Raw genomic sequence first — 26,779 nt, forward strand, 5'->3', positions numbered from 1 at the left:
TACTCCTCCAAAAGCACGGTCCTAAACGCCTCAAGAGAGAGGACTGGCGTAATTCCACAACCCCCATTTTATCCTCTCTCAACCTCACGCCAGTGGACTCGGAGTCCGTACATGACCCTAATATTCCGTGGCCTCTGGCACCCCCACCATCCATCCATTTCACCCCCGTCCCAAAGTCCGCATTCCCTGCCCAACAACTTGCCACTGCTGAGGAAACACTTGCGCATCTGGGCCCAACTGACTTGTATATTTTCACCGATGGTTCCACCCTCAACGGTATGGACAATGAAGGAGCCGGAATGGTCATCCTTAAAGGCAACACACTAATCCACTCCTGGCATGCGCCAACCGGGGCCTTTAGCAGTTCTTTTCAGGCCGAAAAGTCTGCCATGATCGCTGCAATTGCCTGGCTAGACCACAATAACGACTGGTCCTCAGCCTCCATCATCACGGATTGCAAGTCCTCAATTGCGGCCTTCTCCCCATCCAAGAGCATCCGGCTTATTTGGGTCCCGGGTCACTGCAACCTCCCGGGTAACGATCTTGCAGACGAGCAGGCTAAATTAGGCTCGGCCCTCCCTCAACCTACCGCCCCGCTAGACCTACAAACTCGGCTCGCCATTATTCGCAGGAGCTGCAACCCCCCCCCCCCCCATCTACCCACCCACGTCTCATTTCTCTTACCTCTTCCCACCACAACCCGGAGGAAGAATCCCAGCTCTCAAAGAAAGACCTTGTCGATTCCGGTCCAGTCATCACCCCTCCCTCCGAAGATGGCAACATTTGACGGGGAAATGCAAAGACTGTCGGTGCCGTCTCTGCGGTGAGGACGAAAAATCGGCCGAGCATCTCTGGCTGCGGTGCCCTGCACTCCAATCTGCCCGATACCACCGCCAGCTGGGATTCTCCTTCGGAGAACTACGGAGCCTCCCACAAGCGAGTCTAGCGCTACTGAGGATTATCCTTAGGCGCCTTGAGTGACTCAACAACAACAACAACAACACACGCTGTCGGGCCCAAGAGAGGGGCTCCCTGGAGGCCATACAACGAAGCGCCGTTTACAATTCCTCATTCAGCCTCTCGGACTGACTACTGGACTGCGGGTGAAAGCCAGAGGAGAGGCTGACCGAGGCCCCCAGAAGACGACAGAAGTCCTTCCAAAAGCTAGAGGCGAATTGGGGACCTCGGTCGGAAACGATGTCCTCAGGTATCCCATGGAGCCGGAAGATGTGTAACTGGACCACCTGTGCAGTTTCTTTGGCGGAAGGTAGCTAGGGGAGCACCACAAAATGGACCATTTGAAGCGGTCCACGATTGTCAGGACAGTCGTCATCCCTTCCGAGGCAGGCAGTCCAGTTACAAAGTCCATTGAGATGTGGGACCAGGGGCGATTGGGAACCGGTAGGGGTTGTAGCAGACCCGCAGGAGGTCGATTAGACGCCTTGTTCCGGGCACATGTCTGGCAAGCCCCGACGTACTCCTGAACGTCCTTAGCCAAGGTGGGCCACCAAAAACGTCGGGACAGGAAGTTGCTGGTGCTGGCTGCTCCCGAGTGGCAGGAAAGGCGGGACTCGTGCCCCTATCGGAGGACTTCGAGACATAATCCCTCCGGGACAAACAGACGACCCTCCGGACATGTACTGGGTCCTGCTTGGTCCTGGAGAGCCTCTTGAACGCGATCCTCAATGTCCCAGGTGATCGTGGCCACCACCCGGGAAGCAGGAAGGATGCCGGACCCCGGGATTGGTTCTCCTCCTTTTTAAATTGACAGGAGAGAGCATCAGGCTTAACGTTACGGGAACCCGGGTGATAGGAGAGAGTGAAATTAAACCTGGCCAAGAAGAGGGACCAGCGGGACCGTCTCGGGTTCAAACGTTTTGCAGAGTGGATGTACTCCAAATTTTTATGGTCGGTCCAAACCAAGAATGGAACCGCCACCCCCTCCAGCCAGTGACGCCATTCCTCTAATGCCAGTTTGATTGCTAACAGTTCGCGATCCCCCACATCATGATTACGCTCAGTGGGGGATAGACGTCGTGAGAAGAAGGCGCAGGGGTGCATCTTGTTATCATCTGCCAACCTCTGGGAAAACACCGCCCCAACTCCTACGTCGGAGGCATCCACCTCAACCACCAGTTGACGTTCCGGATCAGGCACTTGCAGGATAGGAGCCGTCGAGAAGCGGTTCTTGAGGGTGGTAAAAGCATTGTCGGTTGCTGAAGACCATCGGAACGCACCTTTTGGACTAGTGAGAGCCGTGAGGGGCGCTGCTACCGTGCTGTAGCCCCAAATGAAGCGACTGTAGAAGTTGGTGAAACCCAGGAACTGTTGAAGCCAATCAAGCTGCCACAGGTGTTCCAAATAGGGCAATTATGATACAAATTTGTGGGTTTTAAATGTGGGTAGTGTAGTTTGAGGTGTCCTTAACAAGTTTAAACTTAAAATGTTTCTCTATTAGCTACGTGTTAAATTCAAAGATCCTTTATACATTTTTTTCCACCGAGCCTATCTTACTTTTATCATCGGTGTTTCGGCCACAAAGTACATTACACTGAAAGGAAAGAGTCAGGGAAGTGGGGGGAAGAGAGTGATATCACGTGTGTGGTTGTGGTTCCTTACAACTGTAGCATGAATATGGTGGAAGTAAGAAAATGACTTTTTTAAGTACAGTTCAAATGCCAAGCCAAACCCTAAAAAAGATGAAAAAGTAAAAGTTTTTTCCAGCGCATCTAAGCATGCCTGATTAAAGTCGCCTGCGACGATAAAAGCTCTGTCAGGGTGTGCAAGCTGCTGTTTAGTGATTGCAGCGGGCAGGAGATTTAGCGCTATGCTAACGTTAAATACTGAAAGTCATGTGCGACATTAGGCTTGCTTGCTGGAAGACATCCCGACAAGGAGTTTAACTAGGCTGGCCCCTTAAATTAAAGGAACTTACCGTAGTTGGTTCTTCTTCCTTCTGCTTTGAAGCACTCGTTTCCGGTCACATACGATAGAGTGACACCTAGTGGTCAAATATAACATAATGTACCTTTAAAATCCTATGTTCTATTTTATGTTTTTAGAAATTTTCAAATTATAAAATATTTTTGATTGCCAAGACTCGAGTTTGAATCCCGTTGCATACAATATTGCGATTTTAGTCAATGTTGTTCAGCATTTGATCAATCATTGCACAAACACTGTATACCGTAAAACATTGTGTTATAATCTTAATTACACCGTATTTTTTGGTATATAAGGCCCTTTTTCAAATGTCTGGCCAATACAGTGGGACCTCGCTACTTCGCGGTTCACCGTTCGCGGGTTCATAGCTTCGCCTGCCTAAAAAATAATAATAGTTAAAAATAAATAAATAATATATCAATAAAAAAAATTAAAAAATTAATAATAATGAAAAATTTGACATTAAAATTAGAAATTACATTATTTTACAAAATTTGAAAACAAAATATTCAATTAGAATTAGTAATTGCATCATTTTACAAAATTTTAAAAGACAAAGAAATGCACGTATACGCTAAGCGTCACGGCCATAAACGCAAGCTCATTGGCCAGCACTTGCTGAATACTCGACTCCCCATTGGCCCATTCACTACAGTAGACCACGCTTATCTCGTTCGTATATTGTACAACACAATACAGTACGCTTCTCGCCATTAGTGTAGTTAGCCTTTGTCTCGCGGTGATTTTTAAAGTTTTGTTAAGTCCTCGTGATGGCTCCTAAACGCTCTTCATCCCTTGGTGCAGCTTGTGAACCGAAGAAAAGGCGAAAGGTGCTAACAATTACCGAAAAAGTGAGTTTATTGGAGAAATTGAAAGCAGGAAATAGCTACGCTAGCGTAGCCCGACAATATGGCCTTAACAAATCCACTATTAGATACATAAAGAAGGAAAAGATTTACATCCGCAAAACTGCTGCAATATTTTTCACGAAAGATGCCAAAAGGGTTGTAAACACCCAGAACAAGACCATGGTGCGAATGGAAAATGCACTGGTTATTGGGATCCACGGCTGTAGGGCGAAGAAAATCAGCCTGGATGCAAACCTAATCCGAGGTTAAAAGAACTTATTGTAAGAGGTAAGTTAAATTTTGCTTTATTGTTTGATTGTTTGATTGTTTAACAAGAATCTCTCTCTCTAACCGTATTCCATATGGTGTACTGTATTGTACTGTATACAGGGGGGTGTACTGCAAAGGTTTTTTTTTTTTGAAGGGGCGTTGCTACTTCGCATATTTTCGCGGGTGGTTTTGGTCCCCATTAACCGGGTCTAAAAAATAATAATAATAAAATAAAATATTATATATATATATATATATATATATATATATATATATATACACATTTTTTTTTTTTTTAGCATTTTTGAAGGGGCGTCGCTATTTCGCGGATTTTGGTGGTTTTGGTCCCATTAACCGCGATAACCGGGGTCCCACCGTATTAGGTTTTAAGGTGCACCTTCTCATCTCATCTCATTAGCTGTACCGCTTATCCTTATTAGGGTCGCGGGGGGGGGCTGGAGCCCATCCCAGCCATCCGGGCAGTGGGCAGGGGACACCCTGAACTGGTTGCCAGACAATTGCAGGGCACACGGGGACAGACAACTCACTCGCTCGCTCAGTCACACCTAGGGACAATTTGGACCGGCCAATTCACCTGAAATGCATGTCTTTGGAATGTGGGAGGAAACCGGAGTGCCCGTAGGAAACCCACGCAAGCACGGGGAGAACATACAAACTCCGCACAGTAAGGCCGGTAGCTGGATTTGAACCCACGCAGGAGGTTCCCGAGACCTCAGAACTGTGCCGCACACGCGCTAACCACTGCGCCGCCGTGCTGCCCTAGGTGCACCTTAAAGTCTGGAAAATATAATAGTCTGAAAATACTGAACGTTGTCAATATTTAGTGTTTGCTCTTTTAAACAAAGCTTGTTGAGTCGCTGCGAGGCACGACGTTTGCTTTTATTCAAAGGAGCCTCAATATGCGCCCCTTAAAATTAAAATGCTGATTTTTCTTTCTTTCCCATCTCTGGAGTTGTGGCCTTTTTTAAAGCATCTCATAATTTTAGAGCTTTTTAGCTGATCAACTATTAGCTCGCTAACTTTCAACAGATTAACAAAATTTGCATAACTAAATCTTATGTGTTTTTAATGATCGTAAACAAGAAAAATATTCTATAATTCAACATAACAGGGTAGAACATTTAAGAGTGACTCATCCAAGTATAACACATTTAAAATACGATTAAAAAGTCATGGGAGTAAAAGTTAAAGCTTACCTCTTTTTCCACTGTTTAACTCAAAATATGTCACTCCCTGTAAATGGCTTTTATAGAATTGTAGTTTTTGGGGCAGGAGGCAATTGAGCACCTTCTAACAGGGTGTTATATTACTTATGGGACGTGTAGAATACGAACAAAATGGCCAGCAAAAATATAAATTCATAACATTTAATAGCATAATGAAATTAAGTTTAGTGCAGTTAATCAAATTACTAAAAAAAACATTATTTAAAATAATTTTATAACCTAAATCTCTTGAGGAAATTGGTAACATCACCCTGCAGACACAATAAAATTGAGCATGTGTGTCACCAAAAAGTGATCTAAAATACGATTTGAAATGCATTTTATTTAGGGTTAAATGATTTCAAACAGTATAAGTGAATATTTATAGTCCTTTTCATATACATTTTGCAGGTTGCAGAGAAAAATCAGGGTAAGAGGAAGATGCAGGTGTAAAATGATGCTATAACCAGAGAATCGCCCATATTCCTCTTCTCGTTTTATTTAGGTTTATCTTGGGTTTTCCTGTCTTCCTACCACACTTTTGTTCATTTCTTCCCCGCCTCAGGGTCAGGAGACACCTCGCGTTTACCTCACCTGTCGACTCCCCTTTTCCGAAGGCTCCGTCGACATAATCAGCCTCGATCGGGTGCCCCCTTCTTGACGCCAGTCTTCAAAGGCTGGCACAGCTTATTCACACTTAAGCTCAGCTTTAAAGAAAGAAGAGGGGGGAAAAAACTATACTTTTTTCTTTCACCCCTCTCTCTTCAGCTGAAAAACATGTTTAAATATTTAGCAGCCATATTCGCAGCTGTTTGACACTTGTAATTCCTCGTCTTACAAGTCCCAAACAAACGGCGCGGAAGATCACACAGTCAGTCTGAATCACAGCTGTCATCATTATTCACTTTGACTCAGCCTCCTCCTCCGCCCCTTATTGAAATAATAAGGAAATCATCTGAACTTTGGAAAATGGTAATAGAAACCCGCCCGTCTTTGATATAGGGAAAAAACGATGCAGGAGAGTAAAAAAGAAGTAACAGAAGCTATTTATTTTAAACTCAAGCTGCATTGTGGCAGGGCTTCCTGTTCACAACTCACAACCAAGAAGCGCTTTGCCACGTGCGCACGCACAAAATAAAAACAATATCGTTTTTCCTCCTCGTCAGAAGAAATTATAGGTGGGTCATTCTTACTATTCAGTACCATGTCAGCATGGTTAACCTTTACTCAAAAACGGTAAAATATTTAATGTTTTCAACATTTCATCTGAAACAGGGTCTTTATAAGATAAATGTATGTATGTATGCTCTGAATACAATTCTGTAACCCTTTTTATACTATTTTTTTCTTTTTTTAACAATTACTTCACAGATGACACAGGCCTAATATGTCCCCTGTTACAGTTCATAGCAACAGGGGGCACATTTTATGTTTAAGTTAGCCATTATGAGTAATGTGACGGAAAAAGAAGCCAGTATACGATTATTAGTGTAAAAACGTTGGTCAAAAGGTGGAACTTACTTCTTCTCTCCCTCCAACATTATTGTTACATCAGAGGGTCATGTTATAACAGTAACGGGGGGGCTGGGGGGGGGGGTAGTTCTCACAATATATGTAAGGGTTTTGCAAACATGAGAAACGCACTCGTAACCTAGGTTCCCTCTAAGCTTCCATGGATCTGAGCAATCACACAAAGTCTGTGAGCATCGCCGGAACAGTCAGCAACAAGAATCTAAACTTTGACCTCCTAATGTAAACAAAGTATTATTTTTTAAACAGATACAGAAACCAGAATCTAAACAAGGTATTGATGCTTGTACTGTAGAATGTTAGTACAACAAATTCCCTTTCATCTGCTCAAATCATAACACCTCCACTTACCAACATAAAACTTTAAAAAAGGTTTTAAGATTGTAAGAATTTAAACGATCTTACATACCATAAAATACTGTGGCTAACATTGAATATGCTTAGTTACAACCAAATTATACCACATACGGTAATGGTTCTGCTTTTGAGATACTACTGGAGTGGCCTTTGACTGCCGTCAAGTTTTATACTTGTGTAGAAATGCTTGTTACATTTCAACAAATGGTGTAAGAGGTTCTTATAATAACCAAAATGCAACAACATTATTTATTTTGTTTTGATCCAATTTTCAGGGCTTTTATTGAGAGCTTTTCATGCAATAGTATCTTTTTTTGATTGGATATGTTTAATCAAATCGATATAAATAATATTTGGTTCACAATCATTTCTGCCAGTGTGAGGTTACTATTCTGAGAAACATACACAGTCATCTTGGAGCGCTCTATTTTGATCATGTGTTGATTATTGCTAAAAAAAAATACGCGTAAGTTTAACAGCAGAAATGATGCCGACTTTCAAATGCTTGTTGCAAATTATTTTTTTGTGTTACACGACATTCACTATCTGTCTAGCTGACCAGAAAGGGGATACTTCAGAGCTAGGGACACCACAGTAACCATTAATGAATTAATTAACGTATTTTCTGGACTATAAATTCCTCTGGAATATAAATCGCACCAGCCAAAAAATGTATACAGACGCTGCCCTACTTACGAACGAGTTAGGTTCCGGACGAATGGTTGTCAGTATGTATGGAATGTATATTTAAGGTTTATATAGGTATTTTCAAGGCTTGTATAAGAAAGCTATACTCTTTTGAAACGGAAAAATAAACGTTTTATAAAATAATATGCAATAAGCAGGTTGGCGCCTTGCACGGCTTACTATCTATTGTGTGTGTGTGTGTGTGTGTGTGTGTGTGTGTGTGTGTGTGTGTGTGTGTGTGTGTGTGTGTGTGTGTGTGTGTGTGTGTGTGTGTGTGTGTGAATGGGTGAAGCACATTGTAAAGCGCTTTAGGAGGTGTCATTGACTTGAAAAGCGCTATATAAATGCAGACCATTTACCATTTACCATTTTCAGGGGCGGCAGTAGCTCAGGAGGTAGAGCTATTGTTTTAGGATTAAGGGATCCCAGTTCGAATCCCGGCTTGTCCGTGTTACATGTCGAAGTGTCCTTGGGTAAGACATTGAACCCCCAATGACCCCCAATAAGCAGGTTAGCGCCTTACATCGCTGCACAGATCACGGCCGCTATTGGGAAATGTGAAGCACACTGTAAAGCTCTTTGGGAAGTCATTGACTTGAAAAGCGCTATATAAATGCAGATCATTTCATTTCATCTATGCTGTATAACGTTACAAAGCAGGCTGAATGATAAAACATAGTACTAAAAACAAAGCTAAACATTAGGCGTTGACATTCTGTTGTCTGTGAAGCCCTTTAAGACTCCTTGGGATAAAGGGCTATACAAATGACTTGACTATGATGATAAATAAAGTTAAGTTTAATTTACTTTTGGAAGAGTTAGGCGACCTTCTCCTCTGTGGTAAAAAGTGGACGAAATAAAAGCGATCCAACCATTTTCTCAAAAGCATCAAGCTTTTCTAATTTCACTTTCATTTAAAAAAAAAAAACGGCTTACCACTTTACACCAACCAGATCGAATGAATGCACGAGATATTAAACAATTAAAAAATGTCAAAGTTCTTAGTGCAGTGTGTTTACACACGAACTAGGAAGTAGAAGCCGGTCTTCTTCGGGGTGGATGCTGGGTGACCTCTCACAGTGCCACTCGGCGGAAAGAATCACTAAAGTACTGTCCTCTACTCGGAAAAGGGTGCACACATTACAAAATAATACTTACAGCAATGTCCGTATATTTTTCAACATCCCAAAATAAATGATTGTATCTACCGTTTTGCGTAAGTCGAATCGACGTAAGTAGGCGAGCGTCGATTCGAGGAAAAAACTTCTATAGGATGCTGCTCCTTATAATCAGGTGCGCTGTACAGTGTGGGAAATATGGTATTTATTCGAAGTTTAGTCTTTTTTAGAGCATTTTCTTTTCAAGGTTCAAGCACAATCACCCATTTTTGTGGCAGCTATTATAAATTGTAATTTTTTGAAACTCTGACTTTTATGGAATTAAATATATGTGGGTCATATTGACGCAGTGAATGTTAACGCACCACTGTTCATTGCAGTATTTTTACAATACACAATTTTTCATTACACTATTAGTACAAAAGAAAGTTGCACTTACAACTTAGTCATTTGAGTATCATCACATAGACATTCATGCTTTGGATAACACGAACTCCTTCCGGTTACTGGGGCTTGCACCTCTGGTGATTTTCTCAGATCTTTCACATCGGGACGCGCCTACTGGCAAACCTAGAAGTAGTAGAAGCTTTAGGCCCAAACCTCCATTATCATGCACTTTATATCTTTACAATGAAAGTCTTGCCCTGGGTAAAACTGGGCCCCATTAGTCACTGGGAATGTCGTCTCCAAGCACTTACCTTGTATTTTTGCCTCTTTATCCAGACAATCTTTCATCTCATTTTTCTCTTTCCAGCCTATATTTTTATCTTTTTTGTCTTGGAGTGCCATGTCTTATCTCATTGCAAACAATAATCACTATGTTGTAATCAATACCAATAAAGATTATTCTATTCCATTCTACTTTATGCTATGCTATGCTATGCTATGTAATGCTATGCTATGCTATATTTGTCTTGGGTGTCATTTTAGAGGTAATTTTTTTCAAAATCTCTTTACTCTGAACCCTTTGTGCCAAATGACATTAGTTCATTATTAAATTTACGATTCCTTTCATTTCCCGCTCCTGATTGTTAAACGGTAGCTGATACTCGATCGTGAGTACCAATACCATAACAAATTATGATACCTGGTATAGATAGGCTATTTATTTTTCTAAAGCTCTATACTTTGAATGGTTTGTGCAAAATTACTTTAGGTTTTTTTTTTCAAATTCGTCTCATATATGTAAAAAAATATATCATTAAAGACTAATTTTGGGGCTGCACCTTATAATCCGTTGCGCCTTATAGTGCGGAAAATACTAATTTGCATGCCAATGATTCCTCACATTTGCAGAAGTGCCTTTTTTCCCCCGACACTTATGTCAAGAATTAAGGAAAAGTAAAAAAAAAATTTCTTTCCCCGTTGGGCTTGTGTCACTATTAGGCGCATGGCAGCGTGTCATTATTGCATTCTTAGCGGCTGAACCTTTACCCTTTTGCCTTGGGTTCTTTCGACGTCTAACTCAGGGCGCATTATTCTTAATGATCACACACATATCCTACTCTGCCACCTCCAGCGCTACCTCCTCTCCCCACCGCCTTCCGCACACTCCCCCGGCCCAGAACGAAGGAAGAGAAGCGAGAGAGATACAGGGGGAGAAGGCCTTTGAAGTGGCTTCCCATCGAAGCGAGTCTGCCGGCCGTCTCTCCCCGAGACGTGTCACCTTTTGCCAAGAGGGAATAGAAAAATCACGTTTCCAATGGTAATGATAACATACTAATCACTTGGGCTTCTTTGAAGAAGCTGTGGGGGGGTGCGCCACTCTGTCAGCGTTCCCGTGCACGAGCTGCAGCCATGGTCGAGGTGTGTTTGCTCCGACTTTTCGCGTCAATACGTCCCCGCCGCCGCTTCGGCTCTTCCGTGGGGGCTCATTATAGAACCCGTCGCCATTCGCCAAAGCTGCACAACCGCCTCTCACGCCCAAAAAAAAAAAAAAAAAAACTCACTTCCTCCTGCTTGCACACATCTTTAGTTTGTCCTTGCTTTAAGCTACGAAAGAAAGGCTTTTATGATTTTTGAAATGACATTTATAGAAACCGAAGGAAGGGAAGTGTTCTCCATCTTTGTTGGTAGCTCCATTTGTTTCAACCAATTTATTGGTCGGTGATAGTTTATTCTGTTTTTAGGATTGGAAACCTGCAAAGGAGATTGAATGCTAGTTCGGTGTTTTGACTATTAGATATCACTGCTGTTCCTTATTTCCTCAGGGTAGGCCTGGGCAATAAAAAATATCTTCATATAAATTTTGCCACGATAAATCAAATTAAGGTTTGATAAAAGTCGATCATTCAAAATGCAATTACCACCCAACCACCAGAGAAAATGGGGGCGCTAATGCAATGAAAATGCAAATTACAGACCAACATTCAGGAGCCGAAGAAGGTTACAAGCACTAGGCAATCATTTCACAGGAATTGCGGGAGGGCGGCTCACACAGTGAAAACAAAAGTACTACAACTCGGTCAAAATGAGAGATTTTAAAACAGTGTCACCCACTTGAACACACAGGAGGAAAAACAATCCAGCCCCAAACAAGTGTAAGCAGACATTCAACAAGCACCAGGCCCCATGAAAAAAACTTTCCACTAATGAGCCAGTTAGCAAGGCGCTACCTGTGTATCCCTGAAACCGTGGGAAGCTGCTTTGTTGCTGTTATGAAATTTCTGGACTATTTTACAGGCTAGAGGCGTCGTTGCTGTCATGCACTCTCTGGACGAATTTCAACATATTACCAATTGTTTTCTTTTATTGATGTTCACTATGATTTGTGTACTGTTACCCAATGCTTAATCTAGCGCACCCTAGTCATCCTGGAGGGGGGATTACCACTAGTGAGGCTCCTTCTCAAGCTTAATTATTTTGCTCGTGCTGAGGTTTTGATTTTTTGCTTGCCTGCATGTTGGTTTATGATCAGGGGATGGTGTAATTGTAAGCCGTGCAGTTTTTGTGATTAAGGGCTATACAAATAAATGTGGCTTGACTTGACTTGACCAGCTTTGCCTCTGAGAAGGTATTGTTCAATGTTTCTCAAATTTGTGAAATGCTGTGTAACAGTTTGTCACAATGCGTCTTTGTTGTGACATTAAAGATTGGTTAAAGCAGCTTTGGAATTTGCCAAATTTTACTCTGGGGTGAACATTTGATTTAAATTGTAAAAGGAATCATTGAGAGAATTATTGATATCGACAGATAATGTTTTACCATGATAATTTTTGATCATATTGCCCAGGCCTACATCAATCTCACAGTCTGGAGGCCAATTCTGGCCCTCAGGATGATTTAATATGAAAGTTAAAGGGACAGTGTGTATTATTGGACCACTCGATGTCACTGTATTCTGTTGTGCAACCTCGTCTTTCAGATATCTTTAATTCCATCCATCTGTCTTTTCTGCTTACTTTTTAGCTTTTCTTCAAATGAAAAAAGTAAAAACTTGGTATTTCCTAGCCGCAACTGAAAGGATTGTACAGTAGATAGATAGATAGATACTTTATTCATCCCCGCAGGGAAATTTACATTTCCAGCAGCATCCTTTCGCTGAGAACAATACAATAATAAAGCAATAGAATATTTTCATGAGCTTTTTGCAGATGTTGAAGGAGGCCAGTCTTTTGAGGAAGTAAAGTCTGCTTTGACCTTTCCTGCATAGAGCTTCTGTGTTGGCAGTCCAGTCCAGTTTGTTGTCCAGCTGCACACCCAGGTATTTGTAGGTCTGGACAAATTCTACACCTTCTCCTTTGATGGTTACAGGAACCGGGGGAGTTTTAGTTCTCCTGAAGTCCACCACCATCTCCCTGGTGGTGTTCAGGTGCAGGTGGTTTGCGTCGCTCCATTGGACAAAGTCCTGAATCAATTTCCTGTACTCCTCCTCCTGCCCATTTCTGATACATCCCACGATCGCAGTGTCATCAGCAAACTTTTGCACGTGGCAGGACTCAGAGTTGTACTGAAAGTCCGATGTATACAGAGTGAATAGGAACGGAGAGAGCACGGTCCCCTGCAGAGATCCTGTGCTGCTGACCACAGTGTCCGATGTACAGCCCCCCTGTTTCACATACTGGGGTCTGCCTGTCAGGTAGTCCGTAATCCATTCTTCAAGGTGTGAGCTAACTCCCATCTCTGTCAGTTTCCTACTCAGTAGCAGAGGCTGTATGGTATTGAAGGCACTGGAGAAGTCCAAAAATGTAATCCTCACAGCCCCCTTAGCCCTATCCAGGTGAGAGAGGGATCGGTGTAGTATGTAGACTATAGCATCCTCCACTCCCACCTTCTCCTGGTAAGCAAATTGCAGAGAGTCGATGGCGTGACGGACCTGTAGCCTCAGGTGGTGCAGCAGCAACCGCTGCATAGTTTTCATCACATGTGATGTCAGGGAGACCGGCCTGAAGTCGTTGAGTTCCTCAGGTCTTGATTTCTTTGGGACTGGGATGATCTTTTCCACAGCTGAGGGACCCTCCCCTGATCAAGGCTCAGGTTGAAGATGCGCTGTAGAGGGTCTCCCAGCTCCAACGCACAGGCCTTCAGCAGTCGGGGGGGTACTCCATCTGGACTAGCTGCCTTGCTGGTTCGCAGCCTCTTCAGCTCTCCACACACCTGGGCCGCAGTTATCTTGAGTGGACGGGGATGACCTCCGTGCTAGTGTCCAGAGGGGGAGGGACAGCTGCAGTACTCTGGGGTGAGGATGAGTTGGGGTAGTCAAACCTGTTGAAAAAGTTGTTCAACTGGTTGACCTTCCTCACATCTACGTCCACAGCCACACCCTGCTTGGTGCTGCAGCCAGTAATGGTTTTCATGCCTTCCCACACCTCCTTCTTGCTGTTGTTCTGCAGCTGTTTCTCCAACTTCCTCCTGTACTGCTCCTTCCCTTCCTGGAGCTGGACTCTGAGCTCCCTCTGTACTCGTTTTAGCTCCTGCTGATCACCATCTTTTAAGGCCCTAGTAAGTAGACAAACTCTGTAATATTTGATCATTAAATTTCATTGTATAGTGTGATGCAACTGAAAACAAGTACTAAAAAGCAAGTAAAAATACATACTAAAGGGACTCAAAAGTAACCATAGAGCAGAATTTTTCTTGCCAAGTTTGGGGTTTTTCGGGTACATGCTGCAAGATGGCACACAATCATGTTATTGCTCTCTTGGTGAGTTTCATGTTAGGTAAAATGATTACACATTTCTTGACCTACAAGTATTGAAAATGCATGTTTATATGATAGATTATGTATATTTGCTTATTATTCAATTCCATATAAATTCAATCGTATTATTTCTTATTTTTAGGTCTTTTTTTCCATAGGGAATTTTAAAAAAAAACATATTTGAGAAAAGCAGAGTATGTTTATCTTGTAGAAAACGCAATGAGGCCCCAATTTACCTGGACCCTAACTCATGTTTCTTTATTTTTTACATCCTTTAGAGCAGATCTGCTTTTGAAACCTTGGAGATTAATAAAAAAGAGTGTGTAGGAGAGGGCCTTCATAAAAAGTTGAAATATCTAATCTGATGTTGGGGTCTCTCCCCTGTTCATCCAAAATGTTTTCTCTCCTTATTTTCTGTGTCCACCAGTGAAATGGAGTCAGGAGAGGCAGTTAAGACTGTGCCCCACCTGTCATCATGGAAATATAAAATTAAGTTATATTAGTTTTTCCTTAATTTTAGTGTCTAATAAACAAGTGTTTTTTTAATAGGTTTGACATCAGGACCCACCATTCCCCCCTGATTACAATCCACGACCCAAAATATTTCCAGTTCTCAAATTTATTGAATAAAATAATTCTGCAGTTTAAGACAGATTACTTGAAAACATTCATCTAAAAAACAGCTAAACTAAAATGACCCAAAATAATTGTATTCTCTGTAATGCTTAATTTGCTGCAATGAAATCCCAAATGTCAAGTCAAGTCATGTTTATTTGTATAGCCCTTAATCACAAGGAATCTCAAAGGGCTGCACAGACCACAGATTATTGCAAACCACACACTATTATTAGACTATTCCCTGATCTAAAACCTACATAAGGGCAAGGAAAAACTCAAAAACTTCAACATGAGGAAAATTAAGAAACCTTGAGAAGGGACCGCACATGAGGTAATCCCCCTGCCAGGATGACAATGGATGTTGCAATAAGAAATAATACACAGATGTTGTCAACAAAAAATGTAGGTTAGTCATATGCTCTGGAATAGAAGTGTGTTTTAAGCTTAGATTTAAACATTTCCACTGAGGTTGCAAATCGAATCATCAGGGGGAAGAGCATTCCACAGCACCGGGGCCCAAATGGAGAACGCTCTTAAACCTGCGGTTCTCTTCTTGGCTCTTGAGATCACTACTGTAGTAGACCAGCATTTTTAGAGCGAAGGCTCCAAACCGGAGCATAGGGGGACATTCAATCTGAGAGAGAGTTGTGCATTACAATAATCGAGACGGGAGGTAAACGCATGAATTATAATCTTCACATCATACTGAGACAGCATAGGGCGAATTTTAGCAATGTTGCAATGATGGAAAAAAGTTGTTCTATTAATATTCTTAAAGTGTGTTTGAAAGGACAGATTGGGGTCAAATGTGACAACTAAATTTTTAACTGAGTCACTCTGGGTGATATTACATTTGTCAATGTTCAGAGCAGTTTTTGAGAACAAGTCACAGCATTTAGATGGACCAATAACTAACATTTCGGTCTTTTGAGTGTTAAGGCGCAAGAAGTTGAGTGACATCCATTATTTTATCTCAGTGAGGCAGGCCTCTAAATTTCCACGGTTTAGTGTGGCAGATTCCTCCATCGAAGGATATAGTTGAGTGTCATCTGCGTACCAATGGAAATTGATATTATATTGGCGAATAATATAACCTAATGGCATATAAACGCTGAAAAGAAGGGGGCCAAATACTGAACTTTTCAGTGTCTTCCAGATAAAAACATCCATTTATCATTCTCTGCTATATCTGTGATTGGCCATGGTCAACATGTGCAAACAAAAATTGTCTGTCTTTTTCTGTGATGCAAAATGATGGGTGTCGATTTGCATTTTGAGAGAATTAAATTACCCTCAGTTATATTTTCTTTTCTAAGCATTTTTTTGCCAAGGCAAAGGCCCGCAACTTCCTGAAAATACGCTGAGAAACTGTACCAAACCATAAAATTTCGGTCTTTTTAAGACACGGTCCCGATGATTGATGTCCAGCTCCGTTGTTGTCCAAGACAGTGAATATTCCCTTTTCTGGAACTCGACCTTGGCGTTGTGTCAGTGGGCTGATTGCTGAGACAGTACTAAATTAATAGTCTGCCATTGTATGGACAGAATTCTTGAATTTGGGCAGCCATCATTTTCCTATCATCTTAAAATACGCTAATCTTTGAAATATTTTTTTTTTATTTTGCTGAGATTGTAGGATTTTTTATTATCACTTGACTTCATGAGCTCTTGTTGGTGATAGAAAGGAGTGGAGACGTGTTGTGAAAGGATAGTGGGATTGTGGACACGTTCTTAAGGATGTGCTGGGCACCGAATGATGCGGCAGGGGTAAACCAGTGAAAGCTGTCGGGCCCTGCTGTTGAACAAAAGAGTGTCTTGTGTCACCCTGACCCGAGTCACATGGCCGCTTTCTGGTTTCCCATTTCATCTGGAGGGATGAAAGCATGACCAACTTGGGTGCCGAGGTGCCTAACTTGTTCGGGTGTTTGGGCAATTGGGTTGGCCATGGTCCAAAAATTTTTGTGTGTTTTTTTTTTGGCCATTTATTTCCCTTTTATTTTCTTTGTTATTGTATGTGTGTGTCTTGCTGTCACTCACCCCTCTTGAGGGATATGACCAAGGTAGATAGATAGATAGACTTGACTTCATCCACCATTTAAACGACTCTTTTAAAAGTACAGTACAATATTTGAAATTAATTATAAAAGAGCATCAGAACATGAAATAAATACATGTCAGGATTATATTACTTTACAATAAACATGAAACATGATGCGCATCATTTAAAAAAAACAAAGAAAAAGGAAATAATTAAAATATTTACACGGGTTGCACACTGGTTGCCAGGCAGGTTTAAAGCAATGGCGAGTAGCGTGTACTGTACTGTAATTTTCACTTCATAACCAAAGGCAATCTTCGGAACTAGACTACAATATTTTCCTGTTTAGGTACTTTGTAACTTAACACTTTTGTATGTAGAGACCACTGTACTCCAAATTACACTTGTCCTGGAAGCGGCGGCCCTGACAGATAACTTATCTTTTTTTATTTTCAGTCGCCATGTTGGAAATGGGGTAGGCTACATTTTTCACGGAAAGCCAAGGGCCAAGTGTCCAAAGGGCTACTGCCATCATCTGGTGAAATGGTCATTTATTTTATACTGCGGTTCACATTATTGGCAGGCCACATATTATTAATTTTATGACATACGCCATTGGCCCGTAAAAATTTGATCACGGACCATAACTGGCCCTCAAACTTTGGACATGATGTTGATAAACGTTTTTTCAATAACTTGAATTTTATAATCCTTATTATCATTAACTATCATATAAATACACTTTAATTTAAAGCTGTTTTTTTCACAACTTGTATCTGTATTATCCACATTAACTGTGTGAATAAATACTTAAAAAAGGTTTTAACCTTGGCAGTTGTTGTGCACTTTGTTTCACTATTATAAAAAAACAAGTTTACCTGCCTTCATTATTTGCACGCCATAACTGTGGTAATGATGCCAGATGGTAACAAAATGTGCCGCTTCTTGCATCAATAGTGTAGCCATAGAAGTAATTAAATGATACAGTACAGTGTATAAAGAGTGCTTTATTCCCTAGCCATTCTTACCGTCCTACACTTTTAGCCAAGAAAAATTCTCTTTATTTTAAATGACATATGTCAAGAAGATGGAAGCCAAGTTCTCAGCATCCCCTTCCTCTTATTGTCAAACTTTGAAATGTGTGTCGGCTCATTTCCCATCTGTCTCCCCCTCCTTGCGTGTTTTTTTTCCCCATTTCCTCTGAGTGATTAGCTGCTACGTGTTTTGACAGCTCAACCAAATCTTCAGTTTCGACTTCTTCCGCCTTTCCCCATTGCTCATGTGGTGGGCATCAATTTGTCGTAGTTGTTTTTGAGTGTCAAACTATTTGGCGTATTTGAGAGGCCATCAAATGAGAAATTGTTTGCGTAAATCCGCACTGTAATTCTTGTTTTGAGTATGCTTTACTGAACACAGTTGGATTTGAATGTATCCTGTACCATGACAACAAATGTAATGATACAACATTATACCATATGTGTGTGACCAAACCCTAATATTATAGCCCCTGTGTGTATTATTTGACCACTAGAAGGCACTCTGTTCTAACGCAAACAAAAACCAGTGCTAAATGATCACTGAGTAGCAGCGAAATGCCAGACAAACATGGCGGCGACTACTAGGTATAGATTCCCATATGTAACAGAAATACAAATTTCTCGACTTATGATTTTTTTAAATATTACTTAGAATTGGTATAATAGTTCATGTATTTTTGCTGAGTATTCAAAGTTTGTTGTACCACCAGAAGCCACTAAATGATACACACTCTCCCTTTAAGACTTTATTGTAATGAGTAAATCCCTGTATTCGTCTTACCTTGAATAAATAGTGACCTATAATATGTCAAAATAGCAACTAGCAATTCAGTCTTCAAAAACAAACCACATTTTGTCACGTCAAGGACATCGTTATTAATGTTTTCATTCAGATCTTTTTAATCATACTGTATCGATCGAACAGTTGTGTGATACGATTAAAGTTTGAAAGAGGTGTGGACCTATGGTGGGGAGGCAGAACCCAAGGCATGGGTGTTTGAGTAAGGGATTGCATTTTGATTACAAAAAGGAGGTTCAAAGTAAAAAAACAAACATGGATCACAAAACAAGGAAATGCCCAAATCAGAAAAAAACTGGACTGGAACTATAAAATCCATGGAGTAACGTGAAAAAAAATATTGCGTGGTGCTGGAAGTGAAAATGACAATAACTTGACCACATTTAATGTTCAAAATGTCCTTTTAAAGGGGGGCGTCCAGGAGGCATCCTTATCAGATGCCACCTCCACTGGCTTCTCTTAATTTGGAGGAGCAGAGTCCCCCCGAATGGCGTAGCTCCTCACCTTATCTCTAAGGAAGAACCCAGCCACCCTGCAAGGAAACCTACCCAGAGTACATTAGCAAATTCATTAATATGTGAAAAAATAATTAACCATTGGCGGATAATCAGCAAATTGTGACTTGATTTGATTTTAGGTTTTGGACATGTTTGATAATGATTAATTGGCCACACACAGGACTGATGTTGCTCATCGTTATTGCAAGCGACGCTCACAGAATTTGTGTGATTGCACAGACCCGTGGAAGCTTAAAAGGATTATTGCTCATGACTCAAGCTGCCATTGTTCTCCCCAAAACAAACCACCTCAAAGTCCCACGTTTGCTTTTTGGTTGCAAAGACGAGGACATGGGCCCTTGGATTGTCGTCATTGTCATCCCCGACATGCATGCTCTTCTTATTTCATCTGCATAGAAACACATTGTTACCTGTGAAGGTTATTGGCAATCGCGGCACCGTTGCGTCGGACATGTTCAATCTCTGCGTTTAGGGCTGGCGGCGCCTATCTTTTGAAACGCGTCCCAGCTCTCTCTAAATTAACGTTTGTGAATTCTTTCACCTCCCTACTCACGCTTCCTCTGTTTTATTGTTGTTGATGTAGAGAGCGCATCTGTTGGACAACACAGAGAGACTGGAAAGGTCATCGCGGAGACTAGAGGCCGGCTACCAGATTGCGGTGGAAACCGGTACGTATTCTTGTTTTTGGATTGAGGTGGGTTCTGTGAAGAATGAGTGAACGACAGAAAATTGGCTCACTGGTATGTGAGTTGGGTAGAAATGTGTGATGTGTTTGTGTGAGTGGGCTGGAATGTAGGTGGGTGCTGATGTTTTTATGTGCAGAACTGCGTAAAGCGCCGTTAAAAATTATCTTTCCCTTTCTTGATTTATGTGTTTTTTTGCATATTTATCATTCAAAAAGGTTTCAAATCATCAAACCACTTTTGACATCACATAGAGACAACCCAAGGAAATACCCAATGCAGTTTAGAAATGTTGATTCCATTCATTAAGACACAAAAACAAAAATCAAAACCTATCCGCTCTATGTGAAAAAATAATTCCCCCCTGAACCTAATAGCAAGTTTGGCCACTTTTGGCAGCAGGAACAGTAATCAAACGTTTATAATAATTGGTAATGAGTCTTTCACAACACTGTGGAGGAATTTTGCCCCACTCTCCTGTGCAAAATTGTTTCAAATGTATCATATTGGAGCGTTTTCTAGCATGAACTGACCATTTACGGTCACATCACAACATTTCAATTGGATTTAAATCAAGACTTTGACTTGATCCCTCCAGAACATTAATTTTGTTTTGTTTTAGAGCCATTCAGAGGTGGACTTGCTGATGTGTCATCATGTTCTATATATATATATATATATATATATATATATATATATATATATATATATATCCATCCATTACCTGCACCACTTATCCTCAGTAGGGTCACGGGGGTGCTGGAGCCCACCCCAGCTATCTTTGGGCTGTGGGCAGGGGACTCCCTGAACTGGTTGCCAGCCAGTCGCAGGGCACACAGAGACAGACAATTCGCTCGTTCATTCACACCAAGGGACAAGTTGGACTGGTTAATTAACCTAATTTGCATGTCTTTGCTATGTGGGAGGAAACTGGAGTGCCCGGAGGAAACCCACGCAAGCACGGGGAGAACATGCAAACTCCACACAGGAGGTTCGATCTCATGACCTCAGAACTCGCACACGCGCTAACCACTGCGCCGCCGTGCTGCCCTATATATAATATATATATATATATATATATATATATATATATGTGTGTGTGTACAGTGGAACCTCGGTTCTCGACCATGATCCGTTCCAGAACCCTGTTCGAAAACTGATTTGTTCGATCTCCGAAATCATTTTTCCCATTAAAAATAATGTAAATCAATTTAATCCGTTCCAACACCCTGAATGTTGGGCTCCGTTCCAACACCCTGAATGTTTACCTTGAATGTTTAACGTAAACATAAAGCTAACCCAGGCTAATCATACGTTCGCGTTATCGTAATCTTCCGTACGAAAGATTACGCTAACATGAATGTGTAAAAATAAAAAAATCAGGTCTTTTACACGTCATTTAACACCCGGGTCTCCACAACAAGTGGTGAGTGGTTCATTGGAAAGGGGGCTTCGTTCCAACACCCTGAAAGTTGGGTTCCGTTCCAACACCCTGAATATTTACCTTGAATGTTCAACGTAAACATAAAGCTAACCCAGGCTAATCGTACGTTCGCGTTATCGTAATTTTCCGTACGAAAGATTACGCTAACATGAACATGTAAAAATAAAAAAAAAAAGGATAAAGAAAAGAATTATGAATAGGATATCTTACCTTTGTGGTGGTCAGCAGAAGGCACAGGTGGACAGTGGGGTATTCCCTAGCAAGATCAGACACTCGCACACTTCCTTCATATTTTGCTATTATTTCTTTCTTAAATGCAATAGTTGTACGCACTACTTCACCTGTAGCAACTTTGCTGCTTGCACTGACTTTCTTCTGAGGCATAATTAGGGGCTAAAACACTTCGTACACCTATATTAAAAGCGAAAGCAAAACAAAGCACGTCCGCACGCGATAACAGTTGGTCACGAAAAGAGTGATCTACACCCGTACGCCGCTCAGCATCGCACCCTAGCGTACGCACTCACGCATTACCGGCGTTCGAACTCCGATTTTTTGACCAAACAGCGAAGCAAGAATTTCTTGAAATTTTTGGTCGGACTCCGATTTGTTCGAACTGAGAGGCATTCCAAAACCGAGGTTCCATTGTATATCGCCCGGGGCGTGCATCTTTTACGTCGGGCGTACAACTTACACAACGGGTGGCCGACAACTTTTTCAAGAAAGAAAAAAAAATTGTTTTAGTTTTTATTTATTTTTATTTATTTTTTACATCAAACGTTTGCTTTATTCAGATTTCAAAATCTTCGTTCGGTTTGGAAATTTTGGAATTTCGGTTCGTTTGCCAATAGGCTCTATGCAAGAGAAACAATGACGTATTTCCGGAAAAATCTCAGGATGGTTGGAAATTTCCAGTCAGGGCTAGTCTCAATGTTTTGCTAGCAACAAACCCGCCAAAGGTGAACACGGATTTGTTTTTGGACGTTATTTGCAGTTAATTTCAACTCTTCTTATGCCCACCGAAGGTCAAAATGACTTGTAAACGCACAAATGTTTGTTTTAAAAAACGGGGAGACAGTTCGGCCAGCCACTACTGCTGTGAAATTAAAGTGGTTCAGTGCGATTAGCGGACACTGATAAGAACTCATTCCTACACCACACGAGCAATTCAAGCTAAGACCACGATCCTGTAACAAATTAAGCCCATATGAAGAGGTACCACTATACTAACATTCTGAGCTTCTCCAAATATGTCAACATTTAGAGAAACTTCGATTTGCCAAGTACAAACCAAGTAATTTTCTAAACAAATGTACAGCATCGGCTACTTGTAATTCGGTCCTGAGCTTCCATACGTTTCCCCAAAACTCCGAATTATGAAAACGGTGGGTCATCAAAAGTCGAAGAGACGACTTAATTGTTAAAAGTAGCTCTCGAGTGTGTAGCCGACATTTTCAAACCTCAGACCTGATAGCTAATGCCCACAGATGTGTAGAGATATTTGACTCCTGATAACTTACCTGCAATATGCTTTAGTGTTCAATTTTGTGTTGTGTTTTTGCTTTCTTTAAATTACACACAAAGCTCTCGTTGCAGCTCGTTGACTTTTTCTGTAATTAAAGTATTGCAATGAAATTTGTTCCATGTCAACTTATTTGCACATTGAAAGGTATTTTGACATATACGTGTACAAGAAAAAAAATCAACTTTTTGTTTCATACAATGCAACACAGCATTGTCTCTGTGAATGTGCTGCTCAAGAATGTCTTCATTGGCAAAGATAACAGAGTCACACCATTCAAGTCCTGTAATCAGCAACTGCCCATGGACTTTCCAATAATGGCAATGGCTTTCTTTCAGCTTATGCACACCATGATCAATTTTGAGGTACTTGCAATCTATGTAACTTTGTATATTTGGGCATTTAATTTCAACGAGCCCAAATGATGGTCTCTCGATAGGGTCATATACCATGCCCATCAGGTGATGCACCCAACCACGGTGCATATGGATGAACTTCTAGCCCACACGTAGCTAAGTTCACTTTTTTTAAAACAGCATACATAATCCTTTAAGGCATTTGATTCTACGTTATTTCGTGCTTTGTTTGTGCTGTTTACGAGAGACCGGAAATGACTAATCATCCTTACTCGAACGCGGAAGTAAGTCGTGCATGGAGTCCATTTGCATACTCGGCAGCTTGCATCGAATAATTTCGTGCTTCCTGACTGTCCCGAGCGTTACAAGGTCGTGCATTTGCATATCATTTTACAAAGTAGACGCACAGAGAACACAGGAAAAATCGATAAGTGGTAGGAATCAAGCCAAAACCTTAGCCCCAGAAGAAAGATTCGAAAGAAGCTAACAAAATTGATGACAAAACGTAAACGTACTTTAAAAGCATCGTGGAAAGAGGAGTTCACGTAGCTTGTAGCAGACGACGCAACGCAACGTTTTCATGAATGAAGATGAGTAACTACAGGTACATACTGATGGCAGATGGAAAACCACAATGTCATAAACATCAAACTTAATTTTAAAGAGTTGTTCTGTTATATATTCTGATTATCATTCCTTAATACTATGCAACAATGTTTTTTTTTTTTTGCGATTAGTCGTCTTATTGTGTTTTAAGTTGTGAAAATGGGGCAGGCAACTGAGATTTCTGCCCTGGTGTCCCGGCACTGATTTATATGTATGTGTATATATATATATATATATATATATATATATATATATATATATATATATATATATATATATATATATATATATATATATATATATATATATATATATATACACACACATATAAATATATACACACATATAAATATAGAAATCATAGAGGGGTCTGAAATTTTCACCGTAGGTGCATGTCTTCTGTCAGAGGGACGAACCAAAAAGAAAAATCCAGAAATAACAATGCATGAGTTTTTTAATGATTTGTTTGCGTGATATAGCTGCAAATATGTATTTGAACACCTGAGAAAATGAATGTTAATATTTGGTACAGTAGCCTTTGTTTGTTATTACAGAGGTCACACGTTTCCTGTAGTCCTTCACCAGGTTTTCACACACTGCAGGGAGGGATCTTGGCCCACTCCTCAACACAGATCTTCTCTTGATCAGTCAAGTTTCTCGGCTGCCCCTGAGAAACACGGAGCTCAAAAGATTTTCGATTGTGTTCAGGTCTGGAGACTGGTGGGGCAATGCCCTTACCTTGATATGCTTCTTACGGAGCCACTCCTTGGTTTTCCTGGCTGTGTGCTCCGGGTTGTTGTCGTGTTGGAAGACCCAGCCACGACCCATCTTCAATGCTCTTGACTGAGGGAAAGAGGTTGTTCCCCAAAATCTCACAATACACGGCCCCAGTCATCCTCTCTTTAATGCAGTGCACTCGTCCTGTCCCATGTGCAGAAAAACACCCCCAAAGCTTGATGTTACCACCCCAATGCTTCACAGTAGGGATTGTGTTCTTCGGATTGTACTCTTCATTCTTCTTCCTCCAAACACGCTTAGTGGAATTATGACCAAAAAGTTCTATTTTGGTCTCTTCTGACCACTAAACCTTCTCCCATGACTCCTTTGTATCATCCAAATGGTCATATGCAAACTTAAGACGGGCTTTGACATGTGCTGGTTTAAGCAGGAGAACCTTTCTTGCCACGCATGATTTCAAATCATGACGTCTTAGTGTATTACCTACAGTAACCTTGGAAACGGACGTCACAGCTCTTTTCAGGTCATTGACCAACTCCTGTCGTGTAGTTCTGGGCTTATTCCTCACCTTTCTTAGAATCACTGAGACCCCACGAGGTGATATCTTTCATGAGGCTCCACTCCGATTGAGATTGACCGTCATGTTTAGCTTAATCCATTTTCTAATGATTTCTCCAACAGTGGACCTTTTTTCACCAAGATGCTTGGCAATTGCTCCGTAGCCCTTTCCATTCTTGTGGAGGTGTACAATTTTGTCTCTGGTGTCTTTGTACAGTTCTTTGGTCTTCGCGATGTTACAAGTTAAAGTCTTACTGATTGTATGGGGTGGACAGGTGTCGTTATGCAGTTAATAACCTCAAACAAGTGCATCTGATTCAGGATGATACATGGAGTGCTTCTGATGGGCAGACTAACAGGTCTTTCAGGGTCAGAATTGTAGATTATACACAGGTGTTCAAATACGTTCTTGAAGCTATTTCAAACAAATAAATTGTTAAAAAACCATGCATTGTGATTCCTTGATTTTTCTTTTAAGCTTATCCCTCTCGCAGTGGGCATGCACCTAGCAAAAAGTATGGAATCACCAGTCTTGGGCGAGCCTTCACTCATCCAAAAATGCAACATATTGGCATTCAAAAACACAAAAATATTTTTTTAAAAAAACATTGCATTGGTCAGTAAATGTGTTTTCTATAGAACAAGTGCTGCGAAAAAAATAGGGAATCACTTAATTCTGAGAAAAAAAAAAAACAAATCAGTGAATTTTATTAGAAAATAATGACCTACCCTGTCAACTTCCTTTCCTTGTTGGGTACCTGGCTTCGATTAAGTCTGCTTGTTAGTCAGCAGTTAAATACAGTGCAGCAATCACACCTGGGAGGGCTCCTGGACTAAGTGGATTGGCAAGAATCATGGCTCCAACCAGAGACATGTCTCTTGAGACTTAAGACAGAATTTTGAAGAAGGTAACTCACCTCGTATGGTTGCCAAAGATATGGGCTGTTCACAGTCAGCTGTATCCAAGATTGTGACCAAGTACAAACAGCATGGAAAGGCCAAGCATACTGGTAGGCCAAGAAATACATGTAGGCATCAAGACAAACAACTAAAGGCCATATGACCTGAAAAGAGGAAATGGGATGAAGTTGAGGTCAATGTATGTGACAGAACTGTGCAAACTGGCCTCAAGGAAATGGGATTTTCATTTGGTAAAGCTAAAAGGAGACCATTGTTGACGCTTAATCACAAAGAAAAAGACTGCAATGGGCTACAAAGAGGCAATCATGGACTATGGATGACTGGATATAGGTTATCTTCAATTATGAGTCACTAATTAAAATGGCTGCGCCCTGTACGGCTGCGGCTGCATCGGCTCGCTACAGTTTCTTACATTTTGGTCATAAATCCCAGTCTTCGACTTAGTTTTTGACGGCGAACAAAGTCAACTCTAACTGCAGTTTAATATACGATCGCAGTTTTTTGCTGGATATGCGATCATCCAGAAATCCAGCGCTCGTTGCTACGACCACTCTGGAGTGTTTACTTATCCTCGGAGTGCTAGGTAAACAAGCCCCAGCGGCCTACAAAGCAGCGAAGCAGAGTAGCAAGAGAAGGCGGTGTGACTGGAGGAAGCGAGGTAATCGGGCCGGGCTAACAGCTAGGCTAAAGGCAAAACCCTTCAAAACAACTCTCCCATCCATTTTCCTCTCCAACGTTCGCTCTCTGGACAATAAACTGGAACATTTACAAGTGGAACTTACATCAAACCGCGAGATGACGAACTGCTGCGCTATAATTCTT

The 26,779-nt window shown here is 41.3% G+C and overlaps 1 protein-coding gene across 2 annotated transcripts in view; it reads left to right on the plus strand.

Annotated features, from left to right (window-relative positions):
* vti1a (vesicle transport through interaction with t-SNAREs 1A) overlaps nt 1-26,779 on the plus strand; it is a 276,275-nt gene that overhangs the window by 70,897 nt on the left and 178,599 nt on the right. For both annotated transcript variants that reach the window (XM_088323629.1, XM_088323628.1), the window contains exon 5: nt 19,713-19,797. In XM_088323629.1, the coding sequence (XP_088179755.1) occupies nt 19,713-19,797 (85 nt within the window). The remainder of the gene's footprint in view (nt 1-19,712; nt 19,798-26,779) is intronic.

This window comes from Urocampus carinirostris, chromosome 19 (assembly GCF_059441175.1).
Source record: "Urocampus carinirostris isolate Australia breed hairy pipefish chromosome 19, RoL_Ucar_1.0, whole genome shotgun sequence".
In the NCBI taxonomy this organism is placed as follows: domain Eukaryota; kingdom Metazoa; phylum Chordata; class Actinopteri; order Syngnathiformes; family Syngnathidae; genus Urocampus; species Urocampus carinirostris.